We start from the raw sequence: 15,874 nt of genomic DNA on the forward strand, positions 1-15,874 counted from the left end.
ACTGGCATTGAAACATCCAAGAGATTGGTGTGTTTTGCCATTTTCACCTACATAGCATTGTAATAGTGTTAAGCAGTTTACAGATTAATTTCTGCTGCCTATCCCCAAGCTGGATGACCAACACGTCCTTTCTGCTTTATTCCTATGTTTAAGGATTTGGCTAGACACCCTGCTGAAAGGAAAGCATTGCTATTAAAGTATCTGATTGAAAGCTTATAGTCAGGGTGTATCCGAACTGCTAGGCATTAGCAATCCAATGCAATTGAAAAATACTTCAATGGACTGGCTAATGTGCACTGGAATGGATGTGTACATCAGCCTTCTAAAATGAAGAAATGCTCCAAGCATGGTTTCTTTCAAAGGTAATCTAATCATTCAAAGGTCCATTTATTATCAAAGTATGCAACACTGAAATTCTTCTCCATAAAGCCATATAACCAAGAAAGAAAAGAACAGCAGCATGATCATCGATCCCCAAATCCCTCCTCATTGCAGGAAAAACAAAAACAGAAGTACTCCTCCCCTGCACACACACAAAAAAAAGAAAAAGATTGAGTGAAAAACAAAGAATATAAAAAACTCTAAACCTGGGGGCGGGAGGAAGAAAAAGTTTATAGTCCAATTCATATCCAAAACGCAGAAAACTTGGGTAGCATTATCTAGGAACAGTGACAGGCCTTTCCCTCTCCATAGAAGAGTGATCCCATCAGCAATCAAAAGGCAGTCTCCCCTCTCCATGGCAGAACATTTTTTTCTTCTCCCCTCCCCCCGCCCCAAGCAGTCAAAAGTTAGTCTCCCCTCTCAGCAGCAGAGTGATCCCACCTGTAACATAAGGCATTATCAAATCAGTTCAGGCTTGTTACAGAAGCAGAACAATTTTCAAACCTTGCTGCTTAAAAGTTTGCATCCAGTGCTATCAGTATCTATGTGTGAGCTTCTGAAGGTTCTCGCATTACATTAAATTATTGCTGCTTGAACTGGTATTGCTGGAGGCACTCAGCAGATCAAGGAGAACCCCTGGGAAACGAACAGTCAACATTTTATGGCACGGATCCTTCAAAGTAAGAAACAAACATGTTTTAAATTGTGGAGAGTAGGAAGGGTGGAGAGAAGAGGGTGTGACAGGATGCTTAACAGGGTGCAAACCAAACTTGTTTAAATAATAATTTCTTTTCAAAACCAGTAATTAGAACTGAGAGTAAAAAAACCCAAAAACAAAGATTTAGCCACATATGAAGAGAACTGAAAATAAAGGTATGGTTAGCTGAAATTGTTAAATTCAGTATGTCCTGAGGACTGCAACATGTTCAGGTGAAAGAAGAGCTGCATCCTTAAGCAAAGTGGGAGGCAGAATAGAAGGAGATCAGAGTGGGATGCAGGATTAATTTGATAGGTGAGTTGAAGCTCAGGTGTTTGAGTTGCAAAAAGAATGGAGTTATTGTTCTGAGTTCAGATTGTGTGAACTAAATAGAAAGTAATGTCAAGAAGTGTGAATGAGTTGCTACTTCACCCTGTTTGGACCTTTGGTGGGTGGTGGGACAGAAAGGGATAAAAAAGCAGGTATTGTATCTTGTGTGGTTATATGGAAACATAATGTGAGGAGGAGTTGCTGGGAGAAATGGAAGAGTGAAACGGGAAGTTCTCCAGGATTTTGAGAGGGGAGAAGATGCATCTAATATGGAATCTTGATGAAGATGACATATGTTAGAGGATGATTCAGTTAATGTGAAAGCCTTGGGGATGGAAAGTGAGGGCAGGAAGAATCCTGTCCTTGTTCTAGTTTGGAGGAGAAGGGATGTGATTAAATATGTGGGAAGTAGAGCTTTAGAGCCCTGTCAACAGTGGTGGAGGGGAAAACATTTCAAGATACTGGTTTGGTAAGTCTTACATTATCTGGGTTTTTGATATGTTGCAGATAAAGAAACTGAGATAATGTAGTAGTCCTTGCACTGAGGAGAGTATAGCCTAGGTGGGGGTCTTGAGTGCTTATATTGAATATTGGTAGCTATCCTGCCCCCTGAGATGGAGATCAAGATGTCAAGATAGGGAAGAATCAAATGTGCACCACTTGTAATTGGCAGCAAAGTTAATGGAGGCGTGCAAAAGGATTTCACTTTTCCCTTCCCTGAATCCTCCAAATGCAATGGTGATTTCCTTTGTGAATATCAATTATTCATTTAGGTCTGTGCCTATACCTTTTGGTTCCATGCATAGGTTGCCCAGTTCTGTTTTCCTGGTTATTCTTTTGCCCTTAATATATTTAAAAACCCCTTCAAAATTGCCTTAATCCTGTTAGCAATATTTTGTGGCCTCTCTTTGCCCTGCTTATTTCCTTTGTAAGTACTTCCCTACACTTTTTCTAACCTTTTCTAACTCCCGCTTCTTTGGACCTGGTAGGTATTACTTACACAAACTGTACAGAATACAGTGCAAGTAGAAAACAAATGCATAGCTCCTACATAGACCTTAGCAAGGGTATTCACAAGGGTTGTGTGGTCTAGAAGGTTCGATCACATGGGATTGTGGGTGAGCCAGCCAGGTAGATATAAAATTGGCTTGGTGGAAGAAGTCTGAGTATGCTAATAGAAGGTTGTATGTATGTATTTATTAATCAATTATTTATATATTTATTTTGCAGACTGGCAGAATGGTGTTTGTCATGTATTTTAATGATCTGAATTAGAATATAGATGACATTAAGCCTGCACCAAAATAGGACTAGTGGACAGTGAAGGAAGCTGTCTAAGACTGCAACAAGATATTGATCAACTGGGAAAATGGGCAAAGAAATGGCAGATGAAATTTAATTTAAGTGACGCTGAACTTAGCAGGACATGCACAATGAATAGCAGAACCCCGGGTAGTGTTGTTGAACAGAAAGACCTAGGAGGTAAAGTGCATATTTCCCGAAAGTGGTAACCCAGAAAGTCAGGGTAATGAAAAAGGCACATGGTATGCTTGCCTTTATCAGTCATGATTTTGAATACCAAGGTTTAAAAAGTCATGTTACAATCACGTTGGAGTATTTTGTGCAGTTCAGCTCACCACAGGATTTGATTAAGCAAGAAGGGTTTTAGAAAAGATTAACAAGGATATTGCCTGGATTGGAGGGCTTGAATTATCAGGTAGCATCAAATAGGCTGAATCTATACTCTCTGGAACGAAGAGGCTGAGAAATAACATGATTGAAGTGTGTAAAATTTTTATGAGAGGCAGGTAGGATAGATAGCCAGAGTTTGTTTCAATGGTAGAAGTATCTAAAATTAGAGGAAATAGGTTTAAGATGAGAGCAATGCCTTAAAGGGAATCTGAGTGGTCAATTTTTCACACAGTAGATGATAGCTGGAGTGAGTTGTCAGAGGAGGTGGTAGAGACAGAGACAGCAACAACATTTAAAAGACATCTAGATTGGTACTTGAATGCACAAGACATAGAGGGATATGTAATTAATGCAGGTAAGTGGGATTTTTATAAGTAGGACCCCTTTCTATGCTGTTCAACCATATGGTTCCTTTTCTCTATTCATCCAACCTGCTACAGAGTTACCCATACCTGTTTTTGGCTATCATGCTTGCAGGAATATTTTGGCCCTGAACTCTCATTATTTTTCTTTGAATGATTCCCACTTTCAGATGTAGAGCAAGTTAAGATTTTTATTCTTGATCCATCCATATGCTTTTCTGTATTTACTTTTAAATACAGGTATACAGTTGTGGTTACCATCTCCCACTGATAATTCCCCGCTGATAACTCCCCCTTACTTGACAGGCTACACTTCTGAATTAAGGTTTCCAAGGAACAGAAAAGGCACTTTAGTATTGCTTTAGAATTATTAAATGCCCAAAGTAATTTATTTTTTAAATTTTTTTGTTAATACTTGAATAAACATTGAATATCCTAAAAGGACACAATCTGAGAATGAAAGGAATTTGCTTCAAACAAATGGAAATGTTCCCTTGTTAAAAGTGTGAAACCTATTCCAGATTTAGTTGTCAGGGCCTTCATTTAGCATGGAAAATTATCAATTGAAAAACATTATAGATTGAAAAAAAATTAATTCTTATTGCGTTGTCAGGAAGTTGGATTCATGAAAAACATTCATGTTGTAGGTGTCACACAGGAGAAATAACAAAAGATTGTTTTAACAGTTGCCATGAAATAGCATAATTTGATTGTGCTGTTATATACATTGGGGGAGGAGGGAGGAAAGAGGTAAGGTATTGATAAGTGCCGGAGGGTTTTTACCAATTCGGAGCTAAAGAATGCAGAACTGTTTGTGAAAATAGCTCAAGTGAATCATTGTGCTTTTTGTTCTATAACTTTGAACCAAATTTTCTAGAAATTCAAGACTTGATTTATGTGGTTTTATTTCTTTCGAATTTAAGTTGTTGTTTTTCTTTCAAAATGCAGATCTTTAGCAAGGAAATTATGGAAAATAAGACCATAAATGGTAGCTTTGAATTGAGAGCTAAAAATGCTTGAATTTGATATTTTTCTTAGAAATTTATATGTGCAACAGTGAAATGAGTGTCAAATAATTACAAAGTAGTTTCTTTTTACTACTCACAGGAAATAGTCTGATTACTTTGACCTTCCACTTATTTAAATACCATGGACTTATAGAACATTTCAGCTTAGATTTGGTAAAACTGCGTCGACTTTTGGGTAAGTAACCTTTGTTTTACCAGATGTCTTTTCTGTATTTTTCCATTTGATAACCATGTAACATATTAGAATATTAGATATGTACGGCATTGAAGGCCACTTTAATCCATTGTCTATCCCTACTCTAGAAATCACCACATGATTAAACAAGAGGGGGTTTAGAAAAGATTAACAAGGATGTTGCCTGGATCGGAGGGTTTGAATTATCAGGAAGCATTGGATAGGCTGAGTCTATGCTCGCTGGAGGGAATGTCAAATCCAATTTTCTTGACCTTTCCCAACAATCTTGCAAGTCATTCTATCTCATTTTCTGTTCCCCATGTGAAAGCCCTGATTTCTGATTTTAAAAAAACTATTTCTCACATTTCCCTTATTTATTTTCTAAAGTTTTCAACTAATATCATTTAGTCCTTGAATCATCTACTAATATTTCTCTTCTGAATCGTGTGTAAAGCAGTCATGATCTTGAATAAGACCGTAAGATATAGACCATTTGGCCCATCGAGTCTGCCCCACCATTCAATCGTGGGCTGATCCAATCCTTCCCTGCCTTCTCCCCATACCCTTTGATGCTCTGGCTAATCAAGAACCTATCTATTTCTGCCTTAAGTACACCCAGTGACTTGGCCTCTACAGCCGCTTGTGGTAACAAATTCCACAGGTCTACCACCCTCTCACTAAAGTAATTTTTCCGCATCTCTGTTCTAAATGGACGTTCTTCAATCCTGAAGTCATACCCTCTTGTCCTAGACTTCCCATCCATGGGAAATAACTTTGTCATATCTGATCTGTTCAGGCCTTTTAACATTTGGAATGTTTCCATGCGATTGCCTCCCCCCTTCATTCTCCTGAGCTCCAGGGAATACAGCCCAAGAGCTGCCAGACATTCCTCATACAGTAACCCTTTCATTCCTGGAATCATTCTTGTGAATCTTCTCTGAACCCTCTCCAATGTCAGTAAAATAAGGAGCCAAAAACTGCACACAGTATTCCAAGTGTGGTCTCACGAGTGCCTTATAGAGCCTCAACATCACATCCCTGTTTTTGTATTCTATACCTCAAGAAGTGAATGGCAATATTGCATTTGCCTTCTGCACCACCGACTCAATCTGGAGGTTAACCTTTAGGGTATCCTACACAAGGACTCCCAAGTCCCTTTGCATCTCTGCATTTTGAATTCTCTCCCCAAAGTCTGCCCGTTTATTTCTTCCATCAAAGTGCATGACCATACACTTTCCAACATTGTATTTCATTTCCCACTTCTTGTTGTCCTCAACAATACCCGATCCTCCACCTATCTTTGTATTTTTGGCAAATTTAGCCACAAATCCATTAATCCCATAGTCTAAATCATTGACATACATCATAAAAAGCAGCAGTCCCAACACCAGCCCCTGTGGAACTCTATTGGTAACCGGCAGCCAGCCAGAATATGATCCCTTCATTCCCACCCTCTGTTTTCTGCCGATCAGCCAATGCTCCACCCATGCTAGTAACTTCCCTGTAATTCCATGGGCTCTTATCTTTCTAAGACAGCCTCATGTGTAGCACCTTGTCAAAGGCTTTCTGAAATTCCAAGTACAATACATCTACTGCATCTCCTTTGTCTACCCTACTTGTAAGTTCCTCAAAAATTGCAGTAGGTTAGTCAGGCAGGATATCCCTTTCGGGAAACCATGCTGGCTTTGGCCTATCTTGTCATGTGCCTCCAGGAACTCCGTAATCTCATCCATAATAATCAATTCCAACAACTTCCCAACCACTGATATCAGGCTAACAGGTCTATAGTCTCCTTTCTGCTGCCTCCCACTCTTCTTACGTTGTGGAGTAATATTTGCAATTTTCCAGTCATCTGGTACAATGCCAGAATCTATCGATTCTTGAAAGATCATTGTTAATGCCTCTGCAATCTCTCCAGCTACTTCCTTCAGAACCCGAGGGTACATTCCATCAGGTCCAAGAGATTATTCTACCTTCCGACTATTAAGCTTCCTGAGTACCTTCTCTGCCGTTATTTTCACTGCACATATTTTGCTTCACTGACACTCTTGAATGTCCGGTATACTGCAGATTTCTTCCACCATGAAGACTGATGCAAAATACGCATTCAGTTCCTCTGACATCTCTGCATGTCTCATTACAATATCTCCAGTGTCATTTTCTATTGGTATTATATTTACCCTTGACTTTTTTTACTCTTTATATATTTTAAAAAGCTTTTAGTATCTTCTTTGATATTAGTCGCCAACTTCCTTTCATAATTCATCCTTTTCTTCCTAATGGCTGCCTTAGCTTCCTTCTACAAGTTTTTAAAAGCTTCCCAATCCTCTGTCTTCCCAATCGCTTTGGCTTCCTTGTATGCCCTCTCTTTTGCTTTTATTTTGGTTCTGATTTCACTTGTCAGTCATGGTAGTGTCCTCTTCTGTTTGAAAATTTCTTCTTATTTGGAATATATCTGTCTTGCACTTCCCTCATTTTTCTCAGAAACTCCAGCCGTTGCTGCTCTTCTGTCCTTCCTGCTAGTCTTCCTTTCCAGTCAACTTTGGTCAGTTCCTCTCTCAGGCCTTTATAATTTCCTTTATTCCACTGAAATACTGTCACCTTGGAATTCAGCTTCTTCTCAAATTTCAAAGTGAATTGGATCATACTGTGATCACTGTTCCCTAAGGGTTCCTTAACCTTAAGCTCTCTTATCACCACTGGATCATTGCACAACACCAAATCCAGCAAAGCCAATTCCCTAGTGGGCTCAACAACAAGCTGTTCTAAAAAGCCATCCCTTAGACATATTACAAGTTTTCTCTCTGGAGGTCCAGTACTGACCTGGTTTTCCCCAATCCATTTTCTTGTTAAAATCCCAAACGATCATGATATTGCCCTTCTGACACGCCTTTTCTATCTTCTGCTGTAATTTGTAATCCACAGCCTGGCTGCTGTTTGGAGGCTTGTATACAACTGCCATTAGGGTCCTTTTACCCTTACCATTTCTTGACTCAACCCATAGAGATTCTACACCTTCCTGATCCTATGCCATCCCTTTCTAATGATTTAATATTATTTCTGAAACACAGGGCCACACCGCTCCGTCTGCCTACTAACCTATCTTTCTGATACACTGTATATCCTTGGATATTCAGCTCCCAATGGCAGCCATCCTTTAGCTAAGTTTCAGAGATGGCCACAATGTCATACTTGCCAATCTGTAGCTGAATTTCAAGATCATCCATTTTATTTCTTATGCTGCATGCATTCGAATATAACACTTTCAGTCCAGTATTTGTTGCTTTCTGTTTTAACTGCACCATGCCTCTATTGCCCTGTAACTCATCCCACTGGCTGTGATTGTGCCTCATCTTCCTGCCTGTCCTTTCTATCATCTATGTTGTATCATCTATGTTTGATTTATTTCTGTTTTCCCCTTCCTCAGCCTTATCACTCTGGTTTCCATTCCCTTGCCAAGTTAGTTTAAACCCTCCCTAACAACTCCATTAAACCTGCCTGCTATGATATTAGAGCCCTTTGGGTTCAGGTGTAACCCATCCTTTTTGTACAGGTCATACCTCCCCCAGAAGAGGACCCAATGATCCAGGAACCCGAAGCCCTGCCCCCTACACCAGTCTCTCAGCCACGCATTAATATACCTGCTTATGCTATTCTTGCGCTTGTTAGCATGTGCAGAAATCCTATCTGGAGATCCTGCTTTTCAGCTTTCTATCTAACTCCCTGAATTCTCTTTTCAGGACCTCCTCCTTTTTTCTGCCAATGTCATTGGCACCAATAGGTAGCAAGACTTCTGGCTGTTCACCCTCTCCCTTCAGAATACTCTGCACCTGATCCGAGACATCCTGTACCCTGGCACCTGCAGGCAGTACACCAAGCGGGTATCTCTATCAGGCTGACAGAACCTCCTGTTTGTTCTCCTCAGTATGGAATCCCCTATGACTACCGCATTCCTCGTCTTCCACTTTCCTTTCTGCACCACAGACCCAGGCTTAGCGTCATGGTCATCCTCTGTCAGGTCACCCCCCTCAACAGCATCCAAAACAAGATGACAATTACTGAGGGGGATGGCCACAGGGGTGCTCTCTACAATCTGAGCTCTTCCCTTCCCTGACAGTCATCCACTTATCTAATTACTGCAGCCTCAGGGTGACAAACTCCCTGTAGCTCCTATCTATCTCCTGCTTACTTTCCCTAATACCTCTGTTCTATGTTTTAAAATTAGGTGACAATAATTGGATGCATTAACCTAGTTGTGATCTGACCAGTCAGTGGTGTATACATGTTTGACTTGTCCTCCATTCTTTTGCACTCTGTGGCTCTGTTTACAAGTCCTGAGATCCCAGTGTTTTCTTAAATGTTCTTTGCCTGTTTTTTTTTTCTTTTCCCTACTTGGTCATCCAAAATAAATCGTATTACACTTCTGTATATTAAATATCTTCTGCCATATGCCTGCCCATTCTATGTCCTCTTGCTCACTATTTCTAACATTTACTCTTTATCACATTTCCAAGTTGTGTCCCATCTGAAGATTTGGATATTTTACCCTAGTCACTCATGCTTGTAATTTTTTGGTATCTGAAAAAAACATGGTATTAGTACCCACACAAAATGCTGGTGTAACACAGCAGGCCAGGCAGCATCTATAAAGAGAAGCACTGTCAACGTTTCGGGCCGAGACCCTGACAAAGGATCTCGGCCCGAAACGTTGACAGTGCTTCTCCTTATAGATGCTGCCTGGCCTGCTGTGTTCCACCAGCATTTTATGTGTGTTGTTTGAATTTTCAGCCTCTGCAGATTTCCTCGTGTATGGTATTAGTACTATTTGGATCACTAGTAATTAGTATTCTGCAGAGTTTATATAAAAAAAAATTGACTTAATGCAAACCAATCTGTTGTTACCTTCTCCTCACAACTTTTGTGCTCTTATCTACTTCTGAAATTTTGTGGCAGTAAATTCTTCTTTGGTAAAGACCGGTTATTTAGTTTTCCAGGTACATCTTCTGTTATCCTTTGAGCACTTCCTTATTCCAGACGCATCCCATCCCTATCTTCTTACTGTCTGCATGCCACTGGAAGACATTTAGATTTTTTTTTACATTATTACATTCCCCTCATAAACCCTCTCTTTACCCATGTTATTTTCCTTTTCAATTTTGTCACTTTTCTCTATTCAGTCTGGTACTTATTTGAACTACTTAGTTCAAGCCCAAATGGACTGCATCAGAGAAAAACTCTTAAGTCATTGGTCCTAGACCTGTTAAAATGCTTTGCATCCATCCTGAACAGGACCTGTCTGCCTGGAATTTGTTCCAGTATACAAGAACTTAAAACCTTCTATCTTGAGTTTAGGCGTACATTGATATGCTTGTTCTTATTTTATTCCCACTGAATTGTGATATTTTAGTAATCCAAATATTGCACATGAAGTACTTTTTGAATTTGCCGATGTTACATAGGTTTTGATGTAAGCCATGATTTTCTTCGCCTCTAGTTACTGAATGTTCTGCACTGTTTCAATCCTGGTACCATGTCGGTCTAGCACTTTGAATCACCTCTGACTGTTGTATGAACTGAGTCAGAGGAACTGAATCTGAATATTTTTGTTCACTGAAAAGATTGAGGAATTAGATTACAGTTGTACTGGAATATAAAGAGTCAGGTAAACTAGGTTCAGATCTAGACTTGTAAATTGGGATTTAGAGCAAGAGAAGGCTGCAGAATGGAGTGAACCTTAGAAGAGACTTGGAAATCAAGAATATTGAAGTCATTGTGTTTATGATTTGGGCACTAGTAGGTAAGGAGCATTTAAAATACCTCAAATGAAACCTCCAAATAATATGTTCTTGATGAATTATAGATGGTGGAGATGTGAAGATCAGAAGGCAAAGCACTGTGTAAGAGATGAATTTCTGAGGTGGAACACAACTGTGATGATTTCAAATTGCTCCCTCCGGGAAATTTGATTAACACTTCCAGTGATGGATTGTGTTTGCACTGATGATGTGATGTCAGTATCAAATTAGCATAGAATAACATAAGACCATAAGACATGGGAGCAGAATTAGGCCATTCAGTCCATTGAGACTGCTCCGCATTTTATCATGGCTGATGTATTATCCCTTTCAACCCCATTCTCCTGCCTTTTTGCCATAACCTTTGGGACCCTAATTAAGAACCTATCGACCTCCACTTTAAGTATACTGTACCTAAAGACTTGGCCTCCTCAGATGTCTGTGGCAATGAATTCCACCGATTCACCACCCTTTGGCTAAAGAAATTCCTCTTCTGTTATAAAGGAACATCATTTTATTCTGTGGCTGTGCCCTCTGATCCCAGACTCCCCCACTATAGGAAAGATCCTCTTCATATTCACTCTGTGCTTTCAATATTTGATAGATTTCAATATGGCACCCCTCATTCTCCTAAACTTCAGTGAGTAGAGGCTCAGAGCCATCAAACATTCTTCATCTATTAATCCTGCAATTGCTGGGATCATTCTTGTGAACCTTCTATGGGTTGTCTCCAATGCCAGCACATCCTTTCTTAGACGAAGAGCCCAAAACTGCTCACAATACTCTAATCATAAACAAGAGAAAATTTGTAGATTCTGGAAATCCAAGGAACACACACAAAATGTTGGAGGAACTCAGCAGGCCAGGCAGCATCTCTGGAAAAGATTACAGTCGATGTTTCGACGAAGAAAGTGTAAGAAAGAGTAAGAAAGTAGGGGGGAGAGGAAGAAGAACCACAAGGTGATAGGTGAATCTGGAGCGTGGGAAGGGTGAAGTCTGTGGTAGCGGGTTTGCAGTGAACACATTGTCGAAGAGTCTAGGCAGTAGAGATCAAAGTGAGAGTAGTGAGAGAGGGTTTCACTGAACTCCCATTGAAGGGGGAGATTTAAACTTCTTCAGGGTAGGCATCCCTGGAAGAGATGTTGCAGTGTTGTCTGACCAATACCTTGCAATGCCTCAGCATTGCATTCTTGTTTTTATATTCCTCTTGAAATGAATGCTGGTGTTGCATTTACCTTCCTTACCACTGACTCAAACTTCAAGTTAACCTTTAGGGAGTCTTGCAAAAGAACTCCCAAGCCCCTTTGCCCTCTGATTTTTAAATATTCTCCCCATTTGGAAAATAGTCTACACATTTGTTCGTTCTGCTAAAGCACTTGGTCATGCTCTTTACATTGTATTCATTCTACCAACCCAAGTCTTTCTGCAGACTCCCTGCTTCCTCAACACTACCTGCCCCTCCACCTAGCTTGTATTGTCCACAAACTTGGTCACAATTTCATTGTCCAAATTATTGACATTTAGTGTGAAAAGAAGCTAGTCACCAGCAGCCAATCAGAGAAGGCCCCCTTTAATCCCACTGTTTGCCTCCTGCCAGTCAGCCAGTCTTGTGTCCATGCTAGTATATTTTCTGTATTACTATGGACTGTGCTTTTGTTTAGCATCCTTGTATGCAGCATCTTGTCAAGGCTTTCTGAAAATCCAAGTAAACAATATTATTGGGGCAAGTTATGTCATGTGATACTTGTTCTTAAACTTTGTCTCCTGACCTCACAGTCCTTTCTCATATCTGGCTCAGGTTTATTTTGTCTTATTCTTGGCCAAGCCTCTGATTGAATGTTATATCCTGACTGTGACTTTGACGTCCCTCACCTCATCCCTGTACCTGGGTCCAGCATCTCTTTTCACTTTGCATTTGACATTGATACAGTAATAAAGATGTGAAGGACATCTCAGCAGTGATTGATACTTTGAGCCTCGGATGCTACTGAATTTTGTTGTGACCGGTCATTGGACAATTTCAGTGGATTCTGGTTAATTGGGACACATCAGGACCAGTATATTTTGGCCTGATTAAGCAGCTGTCTCAATTCATTCAAATTTGTTAAAAAGATGTTTAAAAAAAAACAAATTACAATTTAACTGAATAACTATTTATGTATTTAAATGAAATGCAGAACAAATTGGAAATCTACCAATACCTCTGAGTTAGTCCCTAATAGTTATCAACAGAGAATTTCATTCAGTGTACACTCAGTCTGAAAGCTTGAACTGTGGTGAGTAAAACAGTTCCAAATTGTCTTGCTACTTATTTCTTGTTAACTATTAGTGGCAAACATCATTGCATTTTGAACACAAACACAAACTGACACTGTATAATAAGTACAGTGTAGTGTCAAGTGCATGTGATTGACACTAGACAAAACCTGTTCAGAAACGGTCTCCTGGTTCATTTATTCCCAAATAAACAAAGGCCGTCCTGGATATTTTCTCAATTAGCTTTTTTTCTTTAAGAGTTGTCCCAAATTGATTAACTTGTCCAGTTCATTGTACTATTTATACTCACCCTTTTGTACATTTCTATGTACAGCATTAGATTTATATACTAATACAAGATTTTTAATCAACTTGAGAATGATGAAAATTCATTATTTTTCAGATTTCAGTTTGAAGAAATTCAAAGCATTTAAGAAATTGTCTCTTGAATTTCATTAATATTTCCAAATATTTTTCATGTTTGTGATCAAATAACTTTTTTTTCCTCTTTCTGTGCAGTTATGGTTCAGGAGGACTACCACCGTAACAATCCTTATCACAATGCAGTACATGCTGCTGATGTAACTCAGGCCATGCACTGTTACCTAAAGGAATCAAAGGTAAAATAAGTGTCAAATGACTGATACTTTTAAGTTTTCTCCCTTGGCTTTTAAATACAGCCATCAGTAGTATTCTATGTTTTCTATAATTCCATATTCTAGAATTCTATTCTATATTATTTGCATTCAACTAATTTTCCTAAAATATAGTGATCTGCTGCTATCAATATTTTGTATAAAGAAAGAATGCCGTGATTGTTTTCTTAAATCAATAAGATAGATGAAAAGCATTAACATTAAACATATTAATTATGTTTCTTTGCAAATGTACTGATTGATTTATTGATTATTTCTACCATTTTCTATTTTATATCAGATTTTGAACATATTATCTTTGTGTTACCAATTTTACATTTATCCCCTCTTCACAGTGAAACTGATAGGGAATAATCAAAAACAGATATAAAAATGGGAAATCCTGACCTCTATGTTCATACAAGGCTTAAACATTAGGGTTCATTCTAGAAACTGCGATAAAATGCAACCCCAAAATGAAATCCCAATCTTATAGTTGTATAGGAAAATAATTGACATTAAAAATGTTTACTCCAAATAGTTCCTATGTCTACATATAATAATTTTTCTCACTCATTTAAAGCAGGTAGTTCCAACTCAACTATTGTATAAATCTTCTCTCTACTTCATACTAGTATCCTCAATAAAAGAACTCTCCTTGCATGATACCTTCAGGAGAGGCTGGACTGGATCAGGAATTGGGAGGAAGCTTTCTTAATTTGCATGGCATCCACAGCAGTACTCAGGCAAACACTCTGCTACTCGGTTATTTCAGATTTTGAACATTAAAATAATAGTGTTGGAAGGAGGTCATGTAATTAATACTCACACCAATATTAGCTTCAAATAGCAATTTGCAATTGTCTAGTATGCAATTACATTCCAGTTAACTGAGACACATTGGGACCAATGCATTTTGGCCCAATTAAGCGTGTGCCCCAATTAGATGAAGTTTCGTGGAAATAATTAAAAAGGTATTGGTGGGGGGGAGGCAAACTACCATTTAACTGAGTGACAAAGTATGTATTTAAATGAAATACAGAACACATCAAATTGCTACTAATACTACTACAGTACTATAAACTATGTTAGTTCTTAATAGCTATTGACAGAAGAATTCGTCTAGTGTGTATGCTGCTGCATTCTTTTGATTGGCTGTAAGTGAAGAAAATTAACACAGGCACCTAATGCAGATAATGGACTACCTTCCAAATTTAAAGTAAGTTTATTATCAAAGTACATTTAAAATAATAACCATAACAGAATCAATGAGACACAACCAACATGGGCTTTTAACCAGCATGCAAAAGAGACACTGTGCAAATAGAAGAAGAAAAATAATAATAATAGTAAGCAATAAATATCAAGAACATGAGATGCAGAGTCCTTGAAAATGAGTCCATAAATTGTGGAAAGACTTCAATGATGGGGCAAGTGAGGATATCTCCTTTGATTCAAGAGTCTGATGGTTGAGGGGAAATAACTGTTCCTGAACCTGGTGGTGTGAGTCCTGAGCCTCTTCTACCTTAACATAGAACATAGAATAGTACAGCGCAGTACAGGCCCTTCGGCCCACAATGTTGTGCCGACCCTTAAACCCTGCCTCCCATATATCCCCTCACTTTCTTCCAGATGAGAGTAGTGAGAAGAGAGCTTTGATGTTGGGAGTCCTTGTCTTTGGATGCTGCTTTCCTGCGGCAACGCTCTGTGTAGGTGCGCTCAATGGTGGGGAGGGCTTTACATGTGATGCACTGGGCTGTATCCGCTATTTTTTTTGTACTATTTTCTGTTCAAGGTCATTGGTGTTTCCACACCAGGCCTATGGTGTTTCCATAGTGAGATGAAGAATAAAGGACAGGTGGGGACTACACGGTTCCGGAATATTAAGTGTGTAGTAAAGAAAGGTGAGGCGGAACAAGTGATAAGGAGGACACATGTACAGAGGGATGGTCTGATGGAACATGGAGTTAAATGTGCAGAAAGAATAAGTAAATTGAGGATGGACAACAAAATTCTAGGGGAGTATAGCCTGTTGGGAGTTCGGGGAGCTGGGTTAAGCACAATAGGTAGCGATTCAAACAGAGAGAGGAGAAATGGGCTAAAAATTCTATATCGAATGCACGAAGTGTCAGAAATAAGGCGGATGAGCTTGAAGCTCAGGTGCGAATGGGTAACTATGATGTTGTTGGGATAACGGAAACATGGCTGCAGGGAGATCAGACCTGGGAAATGAATGTACAAGGGTATACGTGCTATCATAGGGACAGAAATGTGGGCAGAGGGGGTGGGGTGGCCCTGATGGTGAGGAATGAGATTCAGTCCTTTGCAAGGGGGGACATAGGATCAGGAGAAGTGGAGTCTGTGTGGATAGAACTGAGGAACAGTAAGGGCAAAAGGATCCTAATGGGTGTTGTCTACAGGCCACCAAACAGTAGCATGGATATTGGGTGCAAGTTGAATAGGGAGTTAACATTGGCATGTGGCAAAGGTAATGTCACAGTAGTTATGGGGGATTTCAACATG

The 15,874-nt window shown here is 39.3% G+C and overlaps 1 protein-coding gene across 3 annotated transcripts in view; it reads left to right on the plus strand.

Annotated features, from left to right (window-relative positions):
• pde7a (phosphodiesterase 7A) overlaps positions 1-15,874 on the plus strand; it is a 134,925-nt gene that overhangs the window by 83,663 nt on the left and 35,388 nt on the right. For all 3 annotated transcript variants that reach the window (XM_073041515.1, XM_073041496.1, XM_073041506.1), the window contains 2 exons: positions 4,570-4,665; positions 13,236-13,336. In XM_073041515.1, coding sequence (XP_072897616.1) covers positions 4,570-4,665; positions 13,236-13,336 — 197 coding nt within the window. The remainder of the gene's footprint in view (positions 1-4,569; positions 4,666-13,235; positions 13,337-15,874) is intronic.

This window comes from Hemitrygon akajei, chromosome 1 (genome assembly GCF_048418815.1).
Source record: "Hemitrygon akajei chromosome 1, sHemAka1.3, whole genome shotgun sequence".
NCBI classification, from domain to species: Eukaryota; Metazoa; Chordata; class Chondrichthyes; order Myliobatiformes; family Dasyatidae; genus Hemitrygon; species Hemitrygon akajei.